This window comes from Pan troglodytes, chromosome 13 (genome assembly GCF_028858775.2).
Source record: "Pan troglodytes isolate AG18354 chromosome 13, NHGRI_mPanTro3-v2.0_pri, whole genome shotgun sequence".
Lineage (NCBI taxonomy): Eukaryota > Metazoa > Chordata > Mammalia > Primates > Hominidae > Pan > Pan troglodytes.
Window position 1 is genome coordinate 102,898,203 of NC_072411.2, and position 26,565 is coordinate 102,924,767.

Consider the following 26,565-nt stretch of genomic DNA (forward strand, 5'->3'; position numbering starts at 1 on the left):
TAATTTTACACAATATTTTAATTAATTTGTCCTACGATTTAATTCTTTAAAACATTTTTAATTTTATTATAAAATAACACTTCCAGGATACGGACTTGCTGTGGGAGGAATATGTAATCAGGCCACTCAAAAATGCCTGCACTTGAGGCTCAGCATTTAAAAATGAATGTTTATATGTAACAAAAAATTAAATGATGTATTTTTTGTATTAAAATTAAAGAAATATGTTGGATAATCATTATAATAAAGAATATGCTCTAAGAATGGGGATAAAAGCTGTTGGGCGCCCCTTGGTACCACCATTTCATAGAAAATCATAGTTGTAAACAAGCAGAAGGATGATGCAATCTCTGACATAATTAAAACTGGGTAAACCACAATAAGTGTGTTCCAGCAATTTGTCAAGTTATTTGTCCAGGTCTATCATAGCTACTGAGCAAATGGGTTGGCATGAATAGTTATGTCCTTAATGTGTACATCATTAAGAGGTCGGTATGTCTTCTCATTTACTGGCAATTTCTCCAACTCATCTAGAGTTTCCAGACCATCTATTACCCTGAAAGAGAAACAATATAACATATGAAAATTTCCTTAAATTGAAACATGATATCCATATCTATGACAATTACAGTCTCTTTAAAAAATAATCAAGTCTTACAGATCTCTGAGTTCTCTAGTTGAATGTACAACAAAATGTTGATTTTCCATCATAGATATGGATCAAAATTCAGAAATAATTTACTTTTATGCCCTTAGTCAACAATACAAAGGGTAGGAATATTTCCACCATAGTACCTAAAATTATATTCTACCCCATTCATACAGTGACAGAGAACAGCTACAAATGGGACTAATATAACCAGTTAAAGGGAAAACAAACTGTTTTTCTACACTTTCATACTTCCAACACCAAATGTGTGGGTTTTCCCAGTTCTCCAATTCTCTGGGTATCCCACAACTTAATTATTTTTTCAAAATTTTATTTATTTTTTTAAAGACAGGATCTCACTGGGACTATAGGTGCATGCCCCCACACCTGGCCCTACAATTTAATTGTGACACTAACTACAAGGAGTGAACAGAGACCCCGGTTAATCCCACAAGACAGCCCCTACCACTTCGGATGCCAGTTCCAAGTCCCGATTGTGATCTGTACTATCTGACTAACCATGATATAATTTGGGATTTTTCATGCCCCCCAGCTCTGTTCAATAATTTTCAAAAATGGCTCATAGAACCTAGGAAAGCACTTTATTTATTATTATGGGCTATTATAAAGATTACAACTCAGGAACAACCAAATGGAGGAGATGCATAGGGCAAAGTCTGAGAGAGGGGCACAGCGCTTCCATGCTCTTCTCGGGGTGTGTTACCCTCTTAGTATCTACTTGTGTTCACCAACCTGGAAGCTCTCAAACCCTGTTTAGGGTTTTTACGGAGGGCACATTAGGTAGGCACGATTAATTAAATCACTGGCCACTGGTGACTGGAACTCAATCTCCAGCCCTTCTCTCCTTCCCAGAGGTCAAGAATAGGAGGTCACTGAATGTTCCAGCCCTCTAAAAATACATGGCTGATTCCTCTGGCAACCAGCCCTCCATACTGAAGCTATCTAGAACCCCACCAAGAGTCACCTCATTAGCATAAACTCAGGTATGGTTGAATGGGGTTTATTATGAACAATAAAATATTCCTTTCACTCCTGTCACTCAGGAAATTGCAAGGTTTTTAAAAGAACTATGCTGGAAACTATGGATGAAGTCCAAATATGTATGTCTTATTACAACACACTAGTCATAAAGATTTCTTTGCTACAGGAAATACATGGAGAAAGTACGTAGATGACACTATTAGCAATACTGCCCTACAATGAGAGTCCTAAAGTAGATGACCACTCCACTTCGTACTTGTTTTTTTTTTTTTTTGAGATGAAGTCTCGCTCTGGTCCCCCAGACTGGAGTGCAATGGTGTGATCTTGGCTCACTGCAACCTCTGCCTCCCGGGTTCAAGCAATTCTCCTGCCTCAGCCTCCCGAGTATCTGGGATTATAGGAGCCTACCACCACGCCTGGCTAATTTTTGTATTTTTAGTAGAGACGGAGTTTCAGCATGTTGGCCAGGCTGGTCTGGCCTGACCTCAGGTGATCCGCCCGCCTTGGCCTCCCAAAGTGTTGGGATTCAGGCATGAGCCACCAAGCCCGGCAGTTAATTGTTTAATTATAGTATTTCTTTCTTTTTTTTTTTTTTGAGATGGAGTCTCACTTCCATTGCCCAGGTTGGAGTGCAGTAGCACTATCTCGACTCATTGTAGCCTCTTCCTCCAGGTTCAAGCAATTCTGCATCAGCCTCCCAAGCAGCTGGGACTACAGGCACATGCCCCCATGCCCAGCTAATTTTTGTGTTTTTAGTAGAGATGGGATTTCACCACATTGGCCAGGCTGGTCTCAAACTCTTGACCTCAAGTGATCTGCCCACCTCAGCCTCCCAAAGTGCTGGGGTTATAGGCATGAGCCACCATGTCTGGCCTAATTATGGCATTTCTACTTTTTGCTTCTGGATAACAACAAGAATAAAAATAGGAGAAGAGAAGACTGACAGTTAACTCAGCCTCCAGCAATCCCACTTCATGTTACCAGCAAGAAAAAATATATTGAGAGCTATTCTTCAAATACAAGTTTTGGAAATTTCAGTCTAAAACATTTGCTAAGAAAGAGTGGCTTTTGATCTCTTGACCTCGTGATCTGCCCGCCTTGGCCTCCCAAAGTGCTAGGATTATAAGCGTGAGTCACTGCACCTGGTCATCTGACTGCATTTTGACTGCAACCCGTCACATGGGGTCAGACGTGGAATTTTCTACTTGTGGCATCATGTCAGTGCTCAAAAAATTCCTAATTTTTAATTTTCAGATTAGGGATTCTCAACCACTGGTATGTACTTTAAAAAATTAACAGATTTGTAGGCCTGGTGCAGTGGCTCACGCCTGTAATCTCAGCACTTTGGGAGGCCAAGGCGGGCGGATCACGAGGTCAGGAGATTGAGACCATCCTGGCTAACACGGTGAAACCCCGTCTCTACTAAAAATACAAAAAATTAGCCAGGCGCGGTGGCGGGCGCCTGTAGTCCCAGCTACTTGGGAGGCTGAGGCAGGAGAATGGCGTGAACCCAGGAGGGTGAGCTTGCAGCTAGCTGAGATGGCGCCACTGCATTCCAGCCTGGGCGACAGAGTGAGACTCTGTCTCCAAAAAAAAAAAAAAAAAAAAAAAAAAATTAGCAGATTTGCATTTTATTTTGCATTTTCACAAAATGGGTACTTCAACCAAAACATTTTGATTTTACCCCTAAATATAGACATTTAAGTGTTTAAATTATAAGTCTTAAAGGCTATCCCACCTTCTAGGTCAGTAAGAGAAACAGAGGAGGTAGAAAACATAGGTCTCAGGTAAAAAGCTAAAAAAACCCAGCAGGTAGAACTGAGGCAGTTAAGTAGAGTCAAGTATCTGGGAAACGGACCCCTTGGAGAACTAGAGGAAAGTTACTGGATCATCTTCCCAGAAAAATGTGTGTGCATCTGTATACAACAAACAAGGAATTAATGAACCTAAGGTTAATCTTTGTTCTAAACTCTACAGTTTTGTCGCAAATCCAGTAAAATGAGTCCTGGTAATAACTGAACAATAATTTTGAATGATGTTGGTTAAGGGAGAAAATAAGAGGGAAACTGGGTTATTTACAAACATAAAAAAACTACTAGATGTTGTAATATTTCTTTTTTCCTTGATTATTATTAATGTGTAAATTAGACACATGTATATGGAATGAAAAAGAAAAGATCTGTCTAGATCTCATTGCAGCCTTGACACCCTGAGCCCAGCAATCCTCTCACTTCAGCCTCCCAAGTAGCTGGGACCATAGGTGTGAGCCACCACACCTGGATAATTTTTAAATGTTTTTGTAGAGACGGGGTTTCACTATGTTACCTAGACTGGGAGTCCTCTATTTTTAATTAACCTAATTTGGCATCCAAACTATTAAATAGAACAAACTCTAGAATTGTGCCTTGGTTTATTAAGCATGATAATTATTTGTTGAACGAACAGACAAACTGACTTCCCACTGATTTATAAAAGCAACTCCCAGACATAGTACTTTTAATAGATACCCTGGCAGAAACTGTGAAACACCTTCCTAGGAGCCATTCTTCTTACTCAGAGAAATCTAATTTTAGTAAGGGTGGCAATGTGGCTGAAATACATTTTCTACCCTCCATTGTAGGTAAGGAGTGGTCACATTACTAAGTTCTGGGTCTTCTGGGAAAGTTTTTTTTTTGAGACGGAGTCTCACTTTGTCACCAGGCTGGAGTGCAGTGGCGCAATCTTGGCTCACTGCAATCTCCACCTCCAGGGTTCAAGCCATTCTCCTGCCTCAGCTTCCTGAGTAGCTGGGATTACAGGCACGCACCACTGCCCCCAGCTAATTTTTGTATTTTTAGTAGAGATGGGGTTTCACCATGTTGGCCTGGATGGTCTTGATCTCCTGACCTCATGATCTGCCCTCCTTGGCCTCCCAAAGTGCTGGGATTACAGGTGTGAGCCACCGCACCCGGCTTTTCTTTTTTTCTATCTTTTTTTTTTAGAGATAGGGTATCATTGTTGCCCAGGCTGGAGTACAGTAGTGTGATCTCAGTTCATGCAGCCTGGAACTCCTGGGCTCAAGTGATTCTCCCACCTCAGCCTCCTGAGTAGTTGGGATTACAGGTGTGTGTCACCACACCTGGCTAATTTTTAAATTTTTTTTGTAGAGATGGGTTCTGCTATGTTGCACAGGCTGGTCTTGAACTCCTGGCCTCAAGTGATCCTCCTGTCTCAGCCTCCCAAAGCACTGTGATTACAGACCTGGGAAAGTTCTGTTAATTAAAAAAGGTGAATCAGCTGGCAAGCACCTTTTGTCTTTCCTCCCCTTTCCTCCCTGATACACAGAAGTTTTGATAAGAGCTGTGCTGCCAATATTATGACAGAGGCGCCTAGAACACTGGTAACAAAATGGAACCACCATGCCAGTCCATCTTGTTTAAGCCACTATTTTTCAGATCTGTTAGTTGCTGTGAAATGCTATCATTAATGAAAATGGACCAGCCTGGGCAACATAGTGAGACCCTGTCTCTAAAAAAAAAGTGTTTTTTTTGTTTTTTTTTTTAAAAGTAGCTGCGCATGATGGTACACATTTGTGGTTCCAGTTACTCAAGAGGCTGAGGTGAGAAGATCACTTGAGACCAGGAGGTTAAGGCTGCAATGAGCCATGACTGTGCTACTGCACCACACTCCAGCCTGGCGACAGAGCCTTTCGTCTCAAAAAAAGAAAAAGAAAAAGAAAATAGATATACTATGTTAATTTGCATAACAATATTGAAAAATTACTGGCCTCTTTTACAAAATAAGGAAAATAAGGCTCGGGGAGATTATAACTTTCCCAGGGTCACAGGGTTGCTAAGTGGTAGACTTAAACTCCAGGTACGTTTAGCTCTCACACCACTCTTCTTTTCTTTCTTTTCATTTTTTTTTTTTTTTTTTGAGGCAGAGTCTCACTCTGTCGCCCAGGCTGGAGTGCAATGGCATGATCACGGCTCACTGTAACTTCCGCCTCCCAGGTTCAAGCAATTCTCCTGCTTCAGCCTCCTGAGTAGCTGGGACTACAGGTGTGTGCCACCACATCCAACTAATTTTTTTAAATATTTTTAGTAGAGACAGGGGTTCTGCCACATTGGCCAGGCTGGTCTCAAACTCCTGACCTCAGACAATCTGCCCACCTTGGCCTCCCAAAGTGCTGGGATTACAGGTGTGAGGCACTGTGCTCGGCGTCACTCTTTTCAATATTAGTTATGCTACTGTCACAGCTAAGCATATGCACCACTTGCATTGAAATGCTAAAAGAAAACCATAACCAGAATACTCACTTTCCAAATACGGTGTATTTCATGTCCAAATGTGGCTGTTTGCCATAGGTGATGAAGAACTGAGATCCATTGGTGTTCGGGCCATTATTAGCCATAGATACAACACCTCTAACATTGTGCTGAAAAAGACACATCAAAGTATTAACTGTGTTTTATATAACCATCCCAAATATAGTATTGAAACAAGACAGGCACACCTTTGTTTTCTTTTTTAAAAATATTTTGAGATGGGGGTCTCACTATGTTGCTCAGGCTGGTCTCTAACTCCTAGGCTCAAGTGATCCTCCTGCCTTAGCCTCCAAAGTGTTGGGATTACAGGTGTGAATCACCACACCCAGCCAAGACATTCAATCTTTACCTTCACAATATTTAAGGGAGCGAGAAAACATTTAACCAACTTCTCTCTATTAGGGGTAATCCAAATGTTCAGTTTCTGCCTTTTCTGTACCCTTGAAAACTTGTATGTAAAAGGTTAATATATCAAATAATATTTCTCAATTAATTTCATTTTCACTTTGAAGAAATACATCCATGGACACTTTTTGCAATACCAACAAATAATAGAAATAATCCTTATATTTATATTAAGGAATAGTGTGCTGGAATGAAACGATCAGGCAGGCAACAAAACCAAAATGCCCACAATCTCTTCTCACATACAATGGACTCTTGCTAGTTTCTTTATCTGTAAAACAAGGGAGGCTGGACTAGTTCAAGGGTCTATTTATAACTCAGATGCTCACAAGGGTCAAGCAGATAAACTGACAATTGGGCAGAATGTAAACATTAAAGAGAGATGAAGTCTGGCAAAATGAATAGGCTATCTCTTGATTAATGACATTAAATATATATTTTTTTAACTAATGGCCACAGATAATGCATCTGTGGGTGTTCCACTCATGGGCAGTCAGTTTATAACCCCAGGACTGAACGATCTAAGAAAGGTCTCACCTAGCTCTACTATCATGATAGTATTTGTTTACAAGAGACAGTGTATAGAAATTAAAAGGACCTTACTGATAAGAATGAAGATGTAACTGTGAACTATGTTACAGGGAGGTGCCTGTAATACACTACAACTCCACCAATTACTCTAGCTTTAGCTATTCATTGGGTGACGCTAATAAGTCATAGAGAAGCACCTATATCAAAATATTAATGCTTGTCTCCCTAAAAGGTGTCCACCAATCAAATGTAATATTAAATACATACGCATGTAATATTTAATACATACACAATATTTAATACATACACAAACATATAGTTAATAAAAATGTAAGTTAATAAAATAAGCACCCATTAACATATTTCCCAGCTTTCAGAGTTAAAAGTTACCAATTCATTGAATAATGGGAGCTCAAGAAAAAATAAAAGTTACCAATTAATTACATATATCCATGTGCTCCTCTCCATCTATTACCTCAGCCTCTACAAGAGGTAACCACTATTCTAATACTTTTTTTTTTCATTTTTTCATTTTTTTTTTTTAGAGACAGGGTCTCGCTCTGTCACCCAGGTTAGAGTGCAGTGGTGGAATCATAGCTCACTGTAGCCTTGACCTCCTAGGCTCGAGCAATCCTTCCACCTTGGCCTCCTGAGTAGCTGAGACTACAGATGTACACCTCCATACCTGGCTAATTTTTTAACTTTTAGTAGAGATGAGGGCTCAATATGTTGCTCAGGCTGATCTCAAACTCCTGGCCTCAAGTACTTGTTCCTCTCACCTCGGCCCCCTAAAGTGCTGGAATTACAAGAGTGAGCCACTGTGCCCAGCCCTAACACATTTACGCATGCCTAAACAACACATTCTTTCCTTTTCCTTCTGAATATAATTACATCGTAACATTTTAGTCTTCTGGGAAATGCTTTCTACAAATAACATTGTTACATTTCTAAGGTCATACATGTACATATAGCCATAGTTTATTACTATTTTTTTACTACTATGTGATATTTCACTACTGAATATACTACAATTTATCCACAATCTACATAGTGCTTCATCTACAATCAGTGGACATTTGGGTTGTTCATAGACTTTTGCTATTACAAACAGTACATCAGAACACTCCTGTACATGTCTCTTGGTGCAAATTTACAAGTTTCTCTTGAGTAAACATTTGGGAATGGAATTCCTGGGCCAGAATATATGAAGAGTCAATACATATCCACAATCTTGGTGTATAAGTTGTATAATATAATGGTTTTTTTTTTTTTAGACGGAGTCTCACTCTGTCGCCCAGGCTGGAGTGCAGCAGCACGATCTCGGCTCACTGCAAGCACTGCCTCCCGGGTTCAGGCCATTCTCCTGCCTCAGCCTCCCAAGTAGCTGGGACTACAGGCACCCACCACCACACCCGGCTAATTTTTTGTATTTTTTGGCAGAGACGGGGTTTCACTGTGTTAACCAGCATGGTCTTGATCTCCTGACCTCGTGATCCACCCGCCTCGGCCTCCCAAAGTGCTGGGATTACAGGTGTGAGCCACCGCGCCCGGCCTATATAATGGTTCTTAACTCTGCCTGCAAAAGAATCATCTAGGAACCTTAAAATATAGTCTAAGTCCTAACCAGCCCTACTGACTTTATTTTTAGGAGGGCAAGGCCGTGATCTGTTACAGTTTTAAAACTTCCAGCCAAGTGCAGTGGTTCACTCCTATAATCCCAACACTTTGGGAGGCCAAGACAGGAGGATCATCTTAGTCCAGGAGTTTCAGACCAGACTGGGCAACAGAGCAAGACCTCGTCTCTACAAAAAATCAGAAATTAGCTGGGCACGGTGGTGCACTCCTGTGGTCCAGCCACTTGAGAGGCTGAGGCAGGAGAAACTGCTTGAGCTCAGGTCAAGGCTGCAGTGAACCGTGATCAGGCCACTGCACTCAGCTTAGGCAACAGAGTGAGACCCAGTCTCAAAAACAAACAACAAAGTTCCACAGGTGATTCTGTCATAGCCAGTCTCTGGTTTTCAGCTGGTATATGGAAGCAGTCATTAATGTAATAATTAATACCTAAAAAATTGTTTAGTTATTCATTCAGGAAAAAATTGACTTTTCAAAAAGTTTATCACCTCCCAGCCTCAACTCCTGTAACAAAACTAATACATTTCCTTACAATAGAAAAGTAAAATGAACCAGCTTGGGCAACATAGTGAGACACCATCTGTACAAAAAATACAAACATTAGCCAGGCATGGTGACATGCACCTGTAGTCCCAGCTACTCTGGAGGCTGAGGTGGGAGGATCACCTGAGCCCAGAAAATTTAGGCTGCAGTGAGCCAAGAATGCATCACTGCACTCCAGCCCAGGGGACAGAGCAAGACCCTGTCTCTAAAAAAAGGTTTTAAAAAAAGCAAAAAGAAAAGAAATTACTCCTAGTCTCATCATCCAGAGATAAACACTGCAATGAATTTTTTTCAGAATTTTTGTGGGTACATTTTAATGTAATGGAAATATAATAATACACCTAAACTGCATATTTTGATTGAGTAGACTTTTTTTTTTTTTTTTTTTTGAGTGGGGTCTCGTTCTGTGCATGATCTTGGCTCACTGCAGCCTTGATCTCCTGGGCTCAAGCAATCCTCCCACTTCAGCCTCTTGAGTAGCTGGGACTACAGGTACACGCCACTATAACAGGCTAATATTTGTATTTTTTTGTGGAGATGGGGGTCTCACTATGTTGCCCAGGCTGGTTTCAAACTCTTGGCCTCAAGCAATCCTCCTTACTGGGCTTCTCAAAGTGCTGGGATTACTGTACCCGGCCCTGGTTGAGAATACTTCATCGCTCTTTTTCTAATCATAAAGTTATCATTCTATGGAGATACAAAGTTTGAAAGACCACATAATAAGTCATCAACTGAAGTTATCTCTGGGAAGTGGGATTGATTTTTAAAACTAGGCATGCACTAATTTTTAATTTTAGACAAAAAAAAAAAATGACTCCACAGAGGTTTGAAAAACACAGAAAAATATAACAAAGAAAATTAAAAATCCCTAATTTTACCATGGTAAAGACTATTTATATGCACTACTCTTTAATCTAGTTGTGATCTACCACAGGTATTAAGTCAAATTAATACAGGGATGTTCAAACATCTAACAGAAGATGATAAAAGCTGGGTACTGATAATGGGCAACATTGCAACCAGGAAGTTTGATAGTCTTTCCTCCCCACTCTCAAAAAAGGCCACTGTTTCATGTCATTCAACATGAATTTTATGGTGAGATATTAAGCCTCTTTGGTACACTACTAGTTAAACATTTCAGGTTAGATTCAAAGATGAACTCACTTAATATCAAGAGCCATGTGGTGGTGGGATTCCAGTACACATGTCAGGCTAGGATCACCGTTTATCAAGTCTCCCCGACATCATTTGTCAAATGTACAAAAACTATAAAAAAGTATGTTCATTTTGCAATGATGTTAACTTGTATCACTATGACACATGTATCAAAGTTTCCATGCATAACCAAGGCATGAGAAAATAGATTTTTAAAGCATTGAGGATTTACCTTAAGATATTCACTGTATTCATCCTCAAACTTCTTGCCCCAGATACTGTTGCCTCCTCTTCCAGTTCCTATATTACAAGTGAAGCAAATCAAAAGAAGTATTTAATTAAAATTGAAAACAAGTTCATTTCCCAAAACTTAAGGAATACTATATAGTTTGACTGCTTAAATATAGACAAAATTTGATATGGCCTCTCCTAATTCCCCAAATTTAACTTCACAGACCTGAAGATTAAAACAGACCTACAAAAAACAAAAAAGAATAACCCTCCTTATAAATATTGTTCATATATATTTAAGTATGAAAAGCTTCACAAATTTGTGTCTCATCCTTGTGCAGGGGCCACACTAATCTTCTCTGTATTGTTCAAATTTTAGTATATGTGCTGCCAAAGTGAGCACAATATTGTTCACATTTTAGGGGTAGGTGCTAATAATTTCTGCTTTAAAATTACACCATATAATACTATGCAGCCGTAAAAAGGATGAGATCATGTCCTTTGCAGGGACACGGATGCAGCTGGAAGCCATCATTCTCAGCAAACTAACACAGGAACAGAAAACCAAACACCGCATATTCTCACTCATAAGTGGGAGTTGAACAATGAGATCACATGGACACAAGGAGGGGAACAACACACAGCAGGGCGAGTTGTGGGGTGGGGGGCAAGGGGAGGGAGAGCATTAGGACGAATAGCTAATGCATGCTGGGCTTAAAACCTAGAGGATGGGCTGATAGGTGCAGCAAACCACCATGGCACACATATACCTATGTAACAAATCTACATGTTCTGTACTTGTAGAACAGAACTTATTAAACAAAACAAAACAAAAACTCCATGTATTTAATTCCTCTTCTTTTACCCACTTCTTCATACTATACATTCAGTTCCTTAGATCTTAGTTAATGGAATAACTTACCTGTTGGATCTCCTGTTTGAACCATGAAACCCTTGATATTCCTATGAAATATACAGCCATTGTAGTAATTACTGGCACAAAGAGCCAAGAAATTCTGAAGGGAGTAAAAATGATTGAGAAATGATGCAGCAGAAACCCAGTTAAGACAAAAAACCAATCATATTTACTGAAAACGTGATAGCAGCATATTTAAACTATGACTGTTGTCATTACTTTGGATGTCATTTCCCTGCCTACAACACTTCAATAGCTTCCTTCTCCTCTTGAAATAAAATACAAAATCTTTCGCCGGGCATGGTGGCTAACGCCGGTAATCCCAGCACTTTGGGAGGCCGAGGTGAGTGGATCACGAGGTCAGAAGATCGAGACCATCCTGGCTATGGTGAAACCCCATCTCTACTAAAAATACAAAAAATTAGCTGGGTGTGGTGGCAGGCGCCTCCAACTACTCTGGAGGCTGAGGGAGGAGAATGGTGTGAACTTGGGAGGCGGAGGTTGCAGTGAGCCGAGATCGCACCACTGCACTCCAGCCCGGGCGACAGAGACTCCATCTCAAAAAAAAAAAAAAAAAAACAACCAAAAACAAAAAGAAAATCTTCAGCAGGGCCTAACAAGCCCTGCAGTACCTGGCTTATCTCCTCATCACATATACTAAGAACTGCCTTCTTGTTGCTTACTACCTAAACTCCATCAGCATTCTGACAATTAATCCAAAAGGGGCAGCTTTTCTTACCTGGGGGACACTGTACCTGAGATTTCTATATCTGGAATGTTCTTTTTTTTTTTTTTTTTTTTGTAGAGACAGTGTCTCCCTATGTTGCCCAGGCTGGTCTTGAACTCCTGAGCTCAAATGATCCTCCTGCCTCAGCCACCCGAAGTGCTGGAATTACAGGTGTGAGCCACCATGCCTGGTCTTGGAATTTTTTAAAATTTTATTTCACAACTTTTTCTGAATCTGAATACCTGGAATATTCTTTTTATACCTCTTTCCATGGAGATGCCCTCATACCTTTGCATTTAATTTAAGTATTAGTTTATTGGCTACGCCTGCCCTCACCTTCTTCCTTTCCCATTATTCTCTATCTCAACACTTAATTTTTTTCAAGGCATTATCTTCTTTTAGAATTACTTAATTTTAGGCCAGGCACAGCAGCTCACACCTGTAATCTCAGCACTTTGGGAGGCAGGAAGATCACTTGAGTCCAGGAGTTCAAGACCAGCCTGGGCAACATAGTAAGACCTCATCTCTATCTTTAAAAAAATAAATAAATAAATGAAAATAATTTCTTAAAAATATAATTACTTAATTTTCCTGCTCTGCTTATTTTTACAACTAAAATATTGGCTCCATGAGGGTAAGGAATGTCTGTTGCTCATCACTGTATCTCCAGACTCTGGGGCAAGATAGCCTTTCACGAATAATGGGTTTTTTGTTTCGTTTTGAGACAGGGTCTTGCTCTGTCACCTAGGCTGGAGTGCAGCAGTGTGATCAGAGCTCACTACGGTCTTGACCTCCTAGGCTCAAGCAATTCTCCCACCTTGGCCCCCCTTGTAGCTGGGACAACAGGGTCACACCACAACACCTGGCTAATTTTTGTATTGTTTTGTAGAGACGGGGGTCTCACTATATTGCCTAGGTAAGCCTAGAACTTCTGAGCTCACCTTAGCCTCCCAAAGTGCTGGAATTATAGATGTGAGCCACCATGCCCAGCCATAAATAATTGTTGAATAAATGAATATATACAGGTGACTCTTCTTCCTTCCACCCTTGTCATTTAAACAGGTGACACAGGCCGGGTGCGGTGGCTCATGCCTGTAATCCCAGCACTTTGGGCAGCCAAGACGGGTGGATCACCTGAGGTCAGGAGTTCGAGACCAGCCTGATCAACATGGTGAAACCCCATCTCTACTAAAAATACAAAATTAGCTGGGCATGGTGGCTGGCGCCTATAGTCCCAGCTACTTGGGAGGCTGAGGCAGGAGAATCCCTTGGACCTGGGTGGCAGAGGTTGCAGTGACCCAAGATTGGGCCACTGCACTCCAGCCTGGGCAACAAGAGCAAAACTCTGTCTCAAAAAATAAATAAATAAATAAATAAATAAAAATAAACAGGCGAAATAATGTATAGAACAGGCCAGGCATGGTGGCTCATGCCTGTAATTCCAACACTTCAGGAAGCTGAGATGGGAGGATGGCTGGAGACCAGGAGTTCGAGACCAAGTTGGGCAACATAGTGAGACTTCGTCTCTATAAAAAATTTTAAAAAAATTAGCCTGGCATGGTGGCACACGCCTGTAGTCCTATCTACTTGGGAGGCCAAGGTGGGAAGATTGCTTGAGCCCAGGAGGTTGAGGCTGCAATGAGCCGTGATTGCACCACTGCACTCCAGTCTGAGCGACAGAGCAAGACCCTGTCTCAAAAAAAAAAAAAAAGTATACAACAATTCTTTAATATAATATCCTGCCGGGCACGGAGGCTCATGCCTATAATCCCAACACTTTGGGAGGCTGAGACAGGCGGATTACCTGAGGTCAGAAGTTTGAGACCAGCCTGGCCAACATGGTGAAACCCCGTCTCTACTAAAAAAATATAAAAATTAGCTGGGCATGGTGGTGGGTGCCTGTAATCCCAGGTACTTGGGAGGCTGAGGCAGGAGAATCGTTTGAACCCCAGAGGCGAAGGTTGCAGTGAGCCAAGATCATGCCACTGCACTCCAGCCTGGGTGACAGAGCAAGACTCCATCTTCAGAAAAAAAAAAAAAAGGGCCAGGTGCAGTGGCTCATGCTTGTAATCCCAGCACTTTGGGAGGCTGAGGTGCATGCATCACCTGAGGTTAGAAGTTCGAGACCAGCCTGGCCAACATGGTGAAACCCTCTCTCTACTAAAAATACAAAAATTAGCCAGGCATGGTGGCGCACGCCTGTAATCCCACTTACTCGGGAGGCTGAGGCAGAAGAATTGCTTGAACCCAGGAGGCGGAGGTTGCAGTGAGCCGAGATCGCGCCATTGTACTCCAGCCTGGGGGACACAGCGAGACTCCATCTCAAAAAATAAATAAATAAATAAATAAAAAGAAAGAAAAAAAGTAATATAATGTCCTAATGATTATGTTTCCTGAAGAAAATTAGTTCAAAAGAAAAAGATACTGGCTACTCTATTGTTACCGAAAAATTATCTACGTTCTCTTTGATCCACCTTTGACATTGGACAAATAAGTGGAAATCAGGCCAGAAGTTAGGATGGCTAGTTTTCCCTAACAATGGTTTTACAGAAAGTTTTGTTGTTGTCATTTAGGTTAGATTATTCAATTCCAAAGTGGTTATCTTGTTGTATTAACTGATGTTGAATATGTAAATAATAGTACTTACCTCACATGTTTTGGGTGTCCTCTCACAGAAGACTTCAATTTTAATATCACCTACATCTGTATGCAGTGTCACAGACTAAAAAGGAGAGAAAATGTGAGAACAAATGAAATTTATTTAGGTGACTTTATGCATTGTTTATTTCCCTGTGTGGATATTCAAGATGATAATCTGAATAAAAACAGACAGAAATACTGCTTCAGAGATGACCCATCCACAAAGCAGCTCTTAGAGGTAAGTTGTACTTTTTTCTCAAAATTGATCTCAACAGTAGAGAAAAAACTCCAGAATATAAATGTTAGGGTTAAGTAGTATCCATGATAAAAATTTGGAAGTAAATATTTTGATGGAAAGAATTATTTTAACTTTGAATTTTTTATCAAGAAAAATAAAAACAATTGTTATGTATTATTGATGTACATGGCAATTCACCAACATCCTTATTTATAGAACAATGATGAGAAAATGATTTTTCAAAACATAATTTCCACCATTTTCCTTAGGTAATTTAATTCTGAGAAATAGGGTTAAAAAATAATTCCTTTCTCGACTAACAAAAATATAACAAGTGTCAGTGTTTCTAAATCTTAAATGTGCAGAGATAACCACAGTGCTTTTTTGCTTGCTTTTTGTTTTTGTTGTACCTGTTTTTCTGTAACCTGTATACCCCTTGATATGATACTGTATTCCAGAGAGGGAGAAAACAATTTGGAGGGTTCCTTTTTCATTTCTCCTTTTTTTTTTTTTTTTTTTTTTTGAGGTGGAGTCTTGCTCTGTCGCCCACACTGGAGTGCAGTGGCGCGATCTCGGCTCACTACAATCTCCACCTCCTGGGTTCAAGCAATTCTCCTGTCTCAGCCTCCCAAGTAGCTGGGATTACTGGGATATGCCACAACACCCAGATAATTTTTGTATTTTTAGTAGAGACAGGGTTTCACCATGTTGGCCAGGCTGGTCTCGAACTCCTGACCTCAAGTGATTGGCCCACCTCTGCCTCCCAAAGTGCGGAGATTACAGGCGTGAGCCACCGTGCCTGGCCTAGCAGTTAGAGAGTATGAGCAGGTTAAAGATGTGTGTGGGAGAAGCAGGGCACTATTCTTATTGCCTTTTTCTACTTCAGGTTCTAGTTGCCCACTTTATTTAATTGTTTTTTTAAAAGTAGAGACGGGGGCCTCACTGTGTTGCCCAAGCTGGTGTTGAACTCCTGGGATCAAGCAGTCCTCTCACCTCCGCCTCCCAAAGTGCTGGGATCACAGGTGTCAGCCACTGTGCCCAGCCTAGTTGCCCACTTTAGATCTAGAGCAAAATAATCCAATTAAAATTGTCAGACCTGTCTATTCTCTTCTGCTCCTTCAACTCTCCCTTTCCATTTCTATCTATCTTGTAATCAACCTTTCTCCATAAAAGGTAAATTCTGGCTGGGCGTGTTGGCTCACGCCTGTAATTCCAACACTTTGGGAGGTCAAGGCAGGCAGATCACCTGAGGTCAGGAGTTCGAGACCAGTCTGCCCAAAATGGCGAAACCCCATCTCTACTAAAAATACAAAAAATTAGCTGGGCGTGGTGGCAGGAGCCTGTAATCTCAGCTACTGGGGAGGCTGAGGCAGGAGAATCACTTGAACCCGGGGGCAGAGGCTGCAGTGAGCTGAGATTACGCCACTGCACTCCAGCCTGGGCGACAAGAGTGAAACTCAAAAAAAAAAAAAAAAAAAAAAAAGGTAAATTCTGTGCATTTTAAGTGACAACATTAAAGAATTTTAAAGTAATTTTGTGTATTTTTTAAAAGAATTATTCCATATTAAGTGCTTCTGTATTATACAATTTCTCCATCTTGCCACTGCAATTTCCATGAACTTTTATTGCCCTTGACTGAATTTCTAAAAATTACTTATAATGAAAGACATTAGATAAAAATTGCTCAAAACTTACCATTTTTCCTCTTAATGGTTTCAGGAAGGACTACGTGATTTCTCAGTCTTACAGGGAGTTCAAAAATAAGTCTCTAGTCCCAAAAGAAAAAAAGAATTCGGCTCATTTTTCTGTCTTAACTCACACATGCTCATCTTTACTGAACATTTTAAATAAAAACCTCGCCGGGCGTGGTGGCTCACGCCTATAATCCTAACACTTTGGGAGGCCGAGGCGGGTGGATCACTTGAGGTCCGGAGTTCGAGACCAGCCTGGCCAACATGGCGAAACCCCGTCTCTACTAAAAACACAAAAATTAGCCAGGTGTGGTGGCAGGCGCCTGTAGTCCCAGCTACTCAGGAGGCTGCGGCAGGAGAATCACTTGAACCCAGGAGGCGGAGGCTGCAGTGAGCTGAGATCGCGCCACTGCACTCCAGCCTGGGTGACAGCGCGAGACTCCGTCAAAAAAAAAAAAAAAAAAAATCCTCTAATGGCATCCCCTAGGTAATAAAAACCCGGCTATAGAAGTAATGACGAGATATCCTACCCGATTCAAGCCTCCCAGTCTCCTACTTGCCCGGCTTGCTCTTCTTCAAGAGCCTCCTTGCAAGTCCCCCAATAACCCAGATACCTTCCCTTAGGGTCCAGGCATTGGGTGTCCCTTTTGCCTGGAATTCTTACACTCAGACATCTCTATGGCTAATTTCCTCACCTCCAAATTTCTGCTTAAATGTCAAGTTTAACTGACCTGACAATCCTACACAGAACTGCTTTAGCCCTTCAGCCCTAGGACATTCCTATTTCCTTCTCCCACAGCACTTATCACTAATATACTATGAAATTCTCTTTTTTTTTTTTTTAACCACAGCACTTATCACTAATATACTATGAACTTTTTTTTTTTTCCACCACAGCACTTATCCCTAATATACTATGAACTTCTCTTTTTTTTTTTTTTTTCCATTTTGAGACGGAGTCTCGCTATGTCGCCAGGCTGGAGTGCAGTGTGGCAGGATCTCGGCTCACTGCAACCTCCGCCTCCGCCTCCCGGGTTCAAGTGATTGTCGTGTCTCAGCCTCCCGAGTAGGTGGGACTACAGGCGCGCGCTACCATGCACGACTAATTTTTGTATTTTTAGTAGAGACGGGGTTTCGCCGTGTTGGCCAGGCTGGTCTCGAACTCCTGACTTCAAGTGATCCGCCCGCCTCGGCCTCCCGAAGTGCTGGGAGGCCGCCGTGCAGGGTCCTTCTTTTACTCTGACGTTGCAACAACAGCCTCGCCGCCCACTGTTCACTCGCAGTATCCCAAGAACTAAACCAGTAGCAACACAGAACTCAGCAAGCATTCGAATAAGTGAATGAAAGAATTAATGACGTTACTCCATACTTGGGCTTCACCACTTCGTCTAGCACAGCCGTTGTTAAAACAGGAAAAATGCAATCGCAGATGCCAGCAGAGGTCTGTTGGTTCAAAATTATAGTTTCTTTGGGCCAGCGGAAGTTGGGCGCGGGACCCAAGAGAGAGAACGCCCCTTACCGCCTCACCTCCTTCCTCCCCTCATCTTCCTATCTCAAATCAAAACGACAATGCAATTTATCCCCAACCAGAAATTTGACAGTGAAAGGGAGCTCTACTAATAATTGCACTGGGACAAGAAGTGTAAGGCGAAACTACCTGGGCAACCTCAAGCAATGCTTTACACTCGGCTGCCAAACGGAAAGGACCACTTCCGCCCAGCTCTCCTGCTACGGGGAGCCAATTGCCACAGCACCCGGAGCGCCGACGCGGGACCGGAAGTGACGCAGAGAAGTTTCCGGGACTGGTGAGTAGTGGGCGATTTAAAAACCCGCGAGTGTAGTTGTGACCTTCGCTGTAGGTGCCGGTTGGGGCCGGCTGTGATTGTTATCTTGGTGCTGCAGAGGACAGCAGAAGAGGAGACTGGGTCAGAAAACTGCCCTGCCGCACCAGAGCACAGCGCAGTAGTGGGACAGGGGTCCTGACTCAGACTTACTGGCTGTGTCTCGTGGTTTTTCACTGTCCTGGAAAAGGCCTGAAGTGGCACTGAAATGAGGCATAGGTGAGGTAACGTCGAGGGAGCGGTTTGCAGGTTGCAAAGGGGCCCTACTGATGCTGCTTAATAGTAAACAGTGCTTACTCTAGGACGGGAGTTGTTTCCAGCTTTACGTGTAAATCTCGCGATATTGTGGCCTGGGCACTATTTTCATTAAGGAGGAAACTGCACAGGATAAGTCATTTACCTGCTGTTGCACAGCTCTGGCTCTCGGATTCAGGCTGGCTTCAGAGTCGGTGCTCTTAACCGCCATACTATGTTGCCTTCTGTTGTCGTTGTTGACTGTGGCCATGTAGCCTCGCAGTTTCCTCATCTGTAACAGTAAATAACTCAAAACCTGCATGATGGTCCACTAGGGTTTCACTTTCGAGCTTGCCAGATGTAGAAAATGCTGGAGAATGGAGTACTATGAGGACCATTAGAAGATCTTCCAAGGCCGGACGCAGTGGCTCACCCCTGTAATCCCAGTACTCTTGGAGGCCGAGGCAGGTGGATCACTTGAGCGCAGGAGTTTGAGACCAGCCTGGGCAACATGGCGAATCCCCATCTCTACTAAAAATACAAAAATTAGCCAGGTGTGGTGTTTCGCGCCTGTAGTCCGAGCTGCTCAGGAGGCTGAGGTGGGAGGATCTGCTTGAGCTCAGGAAGTCGAGGCTGCAGTGAGCTGAGATCACGCCACTGCACTCCAGCCTAGGCGCCTAGTGAAACCCTGTGTCAAAAAGAAAAAAACAAAAACAAACTTCCAAGACCTCGAGTGGTTTTTGGAGACCCTGTATCACTTCAAATAATGTGTTAAACAAGCATCTTCATCTCATTAAATAGAAATGTTGCAAAATTGCTTTTGGAATAATTGGCTTATGGATATTTCATCAAATTTACAATTGGCTATGCTTATTGTGCATACTATGAAATGTTTTTCTTCAAAAAGTGTTTATAAGTGGTAAGTTTAAGAATGGGGTTGACAGCATTATCTTTTGTGGTTATTTGATTAAACATTTACTAATTGTGCATATTTTGGAGCCAGCAGTTTTTTTCTACCTTTCCATTGCCCTCCCACCTTCCCTCTGTTGCCAACCTTTTCAGTTCCTTGTTGGATATAGATACTTAGAAGGCTTACAGGCTGTCTGGGAAAAGTACCCTATACCTTATCCCCTCCCACCTCTTGAGCCTGGCCTTTGTGTAGCAAATGTTGCTTAAGGGGCAGTGGCTTCTCCCTTCTTCTGCCTTGACCCTGCCCATTTGTAGAGTGACCTGCCTATGTATTCCTTGATTTTTGATTCTGATAAAGCACTTGACATTTTAAACATTCTTTTTGTTTTGTTTTGTTTTGTTTTGTTTTTGAGACGGAGTGTTGCTCTCTCGCCAGGCTGGAGTGCTGTGGCATGATCTTGGCTCACTGCAACCTCCGCCTCCTGGGTTCAAGCGATTCTCCTGCCTCAGCCTCCCGAGTAGCTGGGACTACAGGTGCACACCACCACGCCCAGCTAATTTTTGTATTTTTAGTAGAGACAGGGTTTCACCATGTTGGCCAGGATGGTCTTTATCTCTTGACTTTGTGATCCTCCCGCCTCGGCCTCCCAAAGTGCTGGGATTACAGGCGCCCCGCCACATTATTCTGTTTTTTGGTAAAGCACATTGTAATGCCAGTATATACCACCCCAACTCCAAATTCTGTTGCAATCAGGGGAGGCGGGCAGTGTCATTCTATGCAGTAAGCATTTAGTGCTGGCTTATATTAGTGATACTGAGATTTATTGAAGTTAGTTCCTATTACATAGTAGCTTTAGCATAATGGGCACACACAGAATTATGAGAATACTGAGGGGTGGGGAGCCTTGGGAAGGATGCTGAAAAGGGAGGTCAAGAAAAGTTTTATTTAAGAAGTTGGAGGGGGCTTGGGAAAAGGAAAGGTAATATTTAGAGAAATGGATTAGGGAGGAGGTTGGTTGAAGCAAGGGTAGGGAGAATAAGAACAAGGGTGCGCAAGGCAGGAGACGGGATGGACGTTTATGTATTATGTACCAGGCTTTCCTAGGTTACATAATTCATTTGCTCCTCTGGATGACCTGTGAAGTGGGTTATAGTATCTCTGTTTCGTAGGTGAGAAAACAAGATTGGAGAGGTTAAATGGCTTACCTAAGTTACAGTGTGCTGGTAAGTGGCGGAGCCACTATTTGAACCCAGATCTCTATGACGACAGCTCTTTTGCCCATATGTTTTGATGCCTCAAAGATCCAGGCCTAAAGTGTACCTGTGTACCATTTTCTTTGTTTTGACTTCAGAAACTTGAACTTTACCTGATTTCTGTATGTTGTCATCTTGCGTACGCCCAGTCCCCACGACAGTCCGGTTTGTAGATTCCCTGATCTGCAATTCTTCCCGTTCCTTCATGGATTTGAAGGCTCTCCTTTCTTCCTTGAATGACTTTGCATCCCTCTCGTTTGCTGAGAGTTGGGACAATGTTGGATTACTGGTGGAACCAAGCCCACCACATACTGTAAATACACTCTTCCTGACCAATGACCTGACTGAGGAAGTGATGGAGGAGGTGCTGCAAAAGAAGGCAGACCTCATTCTCTCCTACCATCCGCCTATCTTCCGACCCATGAAGCGCATAACCTGGAACACCTGGAAGGAGCGCCTGGTGATCCGGGCTCTGGAGAACAGAGTCGGTATCTACTCTCCTCACACAGCCTATGATGCTGCGCCCCAGGGCGTCAACAACTGGTTGGCTAAGGGGCTTGGTGAGAAGCCTCTTTCATATTTGATATTTTCCCTGCAAATACTTTGAAACTTTAGGATGTCTTTCCAGTAAAGTTTTAACTGCTTTAGGGTTGGGGAGGGCATGATTCCATTTTTATATAATAATTTTAAAATAATGTTCCTGAAATTTGGCAGTTAAATTGCATTTGAAAAAGGAAACATTTTTTATTCTTATGGAGTAAGGAGAGCAGAAGTCTTCCTTACTGGACTGAGCTTCATGATTCCTCACTTTTGTGGCACAATGCCTGTCACCCAGGCACTTGGAAAATGCTTGTTGAATTAAAAGCTCAGGCCTCTCCAGAATACACTTGATTGATAAGTCAGGTAAATAGACATCAGGGTTTTAATGAATGTTTTTAGTGAATGTTTACTTATGCCTAGCACAATGAGGGAATGATGGATGGATTTTAGCTTTATTTTAGTAAGTCTTTAGTTTACTCATTTTAGGCTAAAGCTTTTATGATGATATCTGGATTAATGTGGTCAAATAAAGTATGAGCATTTGCAACCTGAATGATGGTTTACATGGCTAGATTTACCAAGCAGTAGACCATTCTGTGTATTATCTGAAAATGTATGAATCAGTCTTTCTTGTCCAAGTTTTTCAGAGATTTAAGAATCTTTTGGAAAATAATTCTGAAAATAATTTGATTTTGTATGTCCATACCAAAGCCCTAGATTATGGGGACTGGTGATATATATCTAAGGGATGTGTGTATGTTATGTAAGCATGAGAATGAATCTTTTAAAAAAGTCATTTCTTAGAAATTTTGCCTATAATAGTTTATCTTACTTTTAAATCTTAATCTCTCACCCCCCAAAACTCCCATTTTCCCACAATATTTTCTCTAGGAGCTTGTACCTCCAGGCCCATACATCCTTCCAAAGCTGCCAACTACCCTACAGAGGGAAACCACCGAGTAGAATTCAACGTTAACTACACCCAAGACCTGGACAAAGTCATGTCTGCAGTGAAAGGAATTGACGGTGTTTCTGTCACTTCTTTTTCTGCTAGGTACAATTTATTTTTCTCTTTTTTTGTGTGTATTTATTGGTAAGCATCTTCCTTACAAAGTCTATAACCCTGGTATTTAGGCTTGAAACAAATAGTTTTCTCTGGAGTTGGTTTACAAAGCAGCATACTCCTCATTTGTTTGTGGGTCCTGGAGAACTATGGAATTTTTTCAAAACAATAAAAACGGTAAGTAACACTAAGTATTTTCTATGTCAGGGGACTATACTATGCATTTTACCTACAGTATTTCTAATCCTGGTAATGTTCAAAGATAGTTGTTTTTACTTTAGAGAATACAGATAGATCCTAGTGATGTGGTGATAAGGCTTTTATTGGTTCCCAGCAAATCAGTGATTCCCAAGCGCTTTTTTATATTTATCTTTACATTTTAAATATATATTTTCATAAATCAGTCTTTTTATTTAACATCATGGGAAATATTTTTCTGAATAGTCTTTTTTTGTTTGTTTTAAGAGACTCCCAGGCTGGGCACGGTGGCTCACACCTGTAATCCCAGCACTTTGGGAGGCCAAGGCTGGTGGATCACCTGAGGTCAGGAGTTTGAGACCAGCCTGACCAACATGGAGAAACCCCGTCTCTACTAAAAATACAAAATTAGCTGGGCGTAGTGGCGCATGCCTGTAATCCCAGCTACTCAGGAGGCTGAGGCAGGAGAATCACTTGAACCCGAGAGGCGGAGGTTGCAGTGAGCCGAGATTGCTCCATTGCACTCCAGCCTGGGCAACAAGAGCGAGACTCTGTCTCAAAAAAAAAAAAAAAAAAAAAGCGACTCCCATGCTGGAGTGCAGTGGTATGATCGTAGTTTGCCGTGGCTTTAAACTGCTGGCCTCAAGCAGTCCTCCTATCTCAGCCTCTCAGTTAGCTGGGACTATAGGTGCCAAGCACTTCAAGGGAAAAATACATTAAGTGCCTCTTTATAAGGTCAGTCATTATTTAGGGCAGAGATAGGAGTTTTTTTGGTTTATGTATTTATTTATTATTATTATTATTATTTTTGAGACGAAGTCTAGGTCTGTCACCCAGGCTGGAGTGTAGTGGCACGATCTTGGCTCACTGCAACCTCCGCCTCCCTGATTCAAGCGATTCTTCTACCTTAGCCTCCTGAGTAGCTGGGACTACAGGCACCTGCCATCATGCCTGGCTAATTTTTTTTTTGTATTTTTAGTAGAGATGGGTTTCATCATGTTGGGTGGGCTGGTCTTGAACTCCTGACCTCGTGATCCACCTGCCTCAGCCTCCCAAAGTGCCGGGATTACAGGCGTGAGCCACTGTGCCCAGCCGGTTTTTTATTTTTTATCTTTGAGAGACAAGGTCTCACTTTGTCACCCAGGCTGCAGTGCAGTGGCATGATCACAGCCCATTGCAGCCTTGACCTCACAGGCTAAAGCTATCCTCCCACCGCAGCCTCCCTAATAGCTGGGACTATAGGTATAACTTGCCACCGTGCCTGGCTAATTGTTCTGTCTTTTGTAGAGATGGGGTTTTAACTTGTTGCCTAGGCTGGTGTCAAACTCCTGGGCTCAAGCCATGTGTCCACCTTGACGTCCCAAAGTGCTGGGATTACAGGCATGAGCCACTGCCCCCTGCCTAACCTCTCATTATTTTTAATTGCTTGTAATGTTTCTTACTATGGATGAACGGTAGTTTCTTTGAGCATTCCTCTTCCTACTGATGGACTTTTTAGTTTGATTCCAGTTTTTCCATATTGTAGATAATATCTGAGTTTTACCATTAGATAGGGATCAAGGCATTGGTTTTCTTTTTTAAAATGTCACAGGTGATTGCAGAGTTTATAATTAATGCCTCCAGATTATCTTTAAAGGTGTCCTTTAGTTCTAGAATTTTATGATTATATTTAGAGTTTATGGTTAAATGTGAAACTGTCTTGATGTCAGTAATTTTGGAGAGGCTCTAGAGGGTGATCCAAGGGCCTCCTGCGTGATTGTTAATGAGGTGCTTATTTAAAAATGCAGATATTTGGCCAGGCGCGGTGGCTCATGCCTGTAATCCCAGCACTTTGGGAGGCTGAGGCAGGTGGATCACGAGGTCAGGAGATTGAGACCATCCTGGCTAACACTGTGAAACCCCATCTGTACTAAAAATACAAAAAATTAGCCGGGCGTGGTGGCGGGCGCCTGTAGTCCCAGCTACTCGGGAGGCTGAGGCAGGAGAAAGGCGTGAAGCCGGGAGGCGGAGCTTGCAGTGAGCCGAGATTGCGCCACTGCACTCCAGCCTGGGAGACAGAGAGAGACTCCGTCTCAAAAAAAAAAAAAAAAAAAATGCAGATTTTTGTATTCACCTCAGACCTTATAATTAGAATGGAGTTTGCCTGAGAATCTGTCCAGGACATTCTCAAATTCAATGATGTTTTAAAATTATCATCTCTGAGGCTTTAAAAAAATTCATTTTGCCCCAGCCCCATTTGTAGATGTTCTGTTCACTGGTTCTGTGGAAGGATCCAGCAGCTGTTATTTTAAGAAGCTAGAAGGAATTTTTTTTATTTTTTATTTTTTTGAGACAGAGTCTCACTCTGTTGCCCAGGTTGGAGTGCAGTGGTGTGATCTTGGCTCACTGTAACCTCCGCCTCCCAGGTCCAAGTGATTCTCCTGCCTCAGCCTCCCCAGTAGCTGGGACTACAGGCACGCCCCCCCCCCCCCCCACCACGCCGGGCTAATTTTTTTTGTATTTTTGGTGGAGATGGGTTTTCATCATGTTGGCCAGGCTGGTCTTGAACTCCTGATCTCAGGTAATCCACCTACCTTGGCCTCCCAAAATGCTGGGATTACAGGTGTGAGCCACTGTGCCTGGCCGCCTTTTTTTTTTTTTTTTAACTTTAATTTTTTAATAATTAAAAAAATAATAAGAAGATAGGGTCCTGCTATGTTGCCCAGGCTGGTGTTGAACTCCTGGGCTCAAGTGATCCGCCCACCTTGGCCTCCCAGAATGCTGAGATTACAGATGTGAGCCACTGCACCCGGCCAAGAAATTTCTGATGCACAATCGGGATTGAGAACAGTTCTTGAACAGTGGTTTCAAAGTGAGGTCCTTGGACCAGCAACATCAGCATCACCTGGAACTTGTTAGAAAGGTAACCTCTCAGACCCCCACCTAGATATAATGAATCAGAAACTCCAGGGGTGGGGCCCAGCACTCTGTGTTTTAATAATCCTCCAGGTGATTCTGATGCCCAGTAGAGTTAGAGAAATGCTCTTCTAGAAAATGGATTAGTTTCAGATTAAATGGATTCTGTTGGTTAAATCCTTGGTTCCACATAAATCTAATCTATTATAGTAGGTTTGTAAACTGTGGATTATCTAAAATACATTTTGGCTATATTTGTCCTAAATGGAGTGATTTTCCCCCCCAGGACTGGTAATGAGGAACAAACACGGATTAATCTGAATTGTACTCAGAAGGCTTTGATGCAGGTGGTAGATTTTCTTTCCCGGAACAAACAACTTTATCAGAAGACGGAAATTCTGTCACTGGAGAAGGTAATAAGAATATTTTGTATTTGATCTTAAAATACTGTGCACACATTTTCTAACAGTATAATTGGGGTATAATTGATATACTTAGGTATATTGAGGTATACCTTATTGAGGTATAATTGATATACTAAGAATTGTACATATTTGATGTGTACAATTTGATGAGTATCATTACTTTGCATTTTTCTTCAGCAAATTCATTTGTAAATTATTAGATCAACAGGCCATTCACTGTTATCTAAAGTACAAAATGGCAATGAGAGCATAATATTCTCTAGGAAGTAATTGAGAAAGGGAGACATTCCAGGAACAGGAAAATATTGGTACGTCTTCAGGGTTACAGATTTGGTTACAGGTTTGCTGTCTCCTTATTTTACACGCTCTGCCTGGACCATGTCATTCACTTCTTTAACTTGATAGCCATTTGTATGATGATTCCTATCTTTACTTTTTGGCTTAGAATGCTTCCTTAAGGGAAAAAATGACAAGAACCCATATTTTCATCTACTTTCTGGATGTTTTGCACTTACAGAGCCCACAAGTATTTGAAATTC

At 41.9% G+C, this 26,565-nt stretch overlaps 2 protein-coding genes and 1 non-coding gene across 21 annotated transcripts in view; 1 reads left to right on the forward strand and 2 right to left on the reverse strand.

The window, feature by feature from the left end:
• PPIL3 (peptidylprolyl isomerase like 3) lies at window positions 1-18,412 on the reverse strand. Of its 12 annotated transcripts, none has more exons than XM_063791509.1 (7): window positions 18,325-18,412; window positions 16,672-16,744; window positions 14,746-14,820; window positions 11,378-11,471; window positions 10,457-10,524; window positions 5,950-6,068; window positions 1-556 (listed from the first exon to the last, which is right to left on the reverse strand). In XM_063791509.1, exons 2-7 carry the CDS (start codon window positions 16,672-16,674, stop codon window positions 430-432), a joined length of 486 nt encoding a protein of 161 aa, XP_063647579.1. In that variant the 5' UTR covers window positions 16,675-16,744; window positions 18,325-18,412; the 3' UTR covers window positions 1-429. The 12 variants fall into 12 exon arrangements, with proteins under 12 accessions (XP_063647579.1, XP_063647583.1, XP_054536050.1 ...); XM_063791513.1 differs by lacking the exon at window positions 11,378-11,471 and adding an exon at window positions 14,314-14,395; XM_054680075.1 differs by lacking the exon at window positions 11,378-11,471 and adding an exon at window positions 14,314-14,419.
• On the reverse strand, window positions 10,752-10,858 carry LOC112208564 (U6 spliceosomal RNA). The gene has a single exon (XR_002943024.1). It is a non-coding gene; the product is annotated as a U6 spliceosomal RNA (small nuclear RNA).
• The window catches only part of NIF3L1 (NGG1 interacting factor 3 like 1), a 16,178-nt gene continuing 7,996 nt past the window's right edge, over window positions 18,384-26,565 (forward strand). The window contains exons 1-5 of one of the 8 annotated variants that reach the window (XM_063791507.1): window positions 18,423-18,472; window positions 20,822-20,875; window positions 21,004-21,465; window positions 22,337-22,499; window positions 25,888-26,014. In XM_063791507.1, coding sequence (XP_063647577.1) covers window positions 21,030-21,465; window positions 22,337-22,499; window positions 25,888-26,014 — 726 coding nt within the window. In that variant the 5' untranslated portion in view covers window positions 18,423-18,472; window positions 20,822-20,875; window positions 21,004-21,029. Of the gene's footprint in view, window positions 19,662-20,161; window positions 21,466-22,336; window positions 22,500-25,887; window positions 26,015-26,565 lie in introns of all 8 variants that reach the window. The other 7 variants (XM_063791506.1, XM_001171107.6, XM_063791505.1 and 4 more) reach the window with 7 other exon arrangements.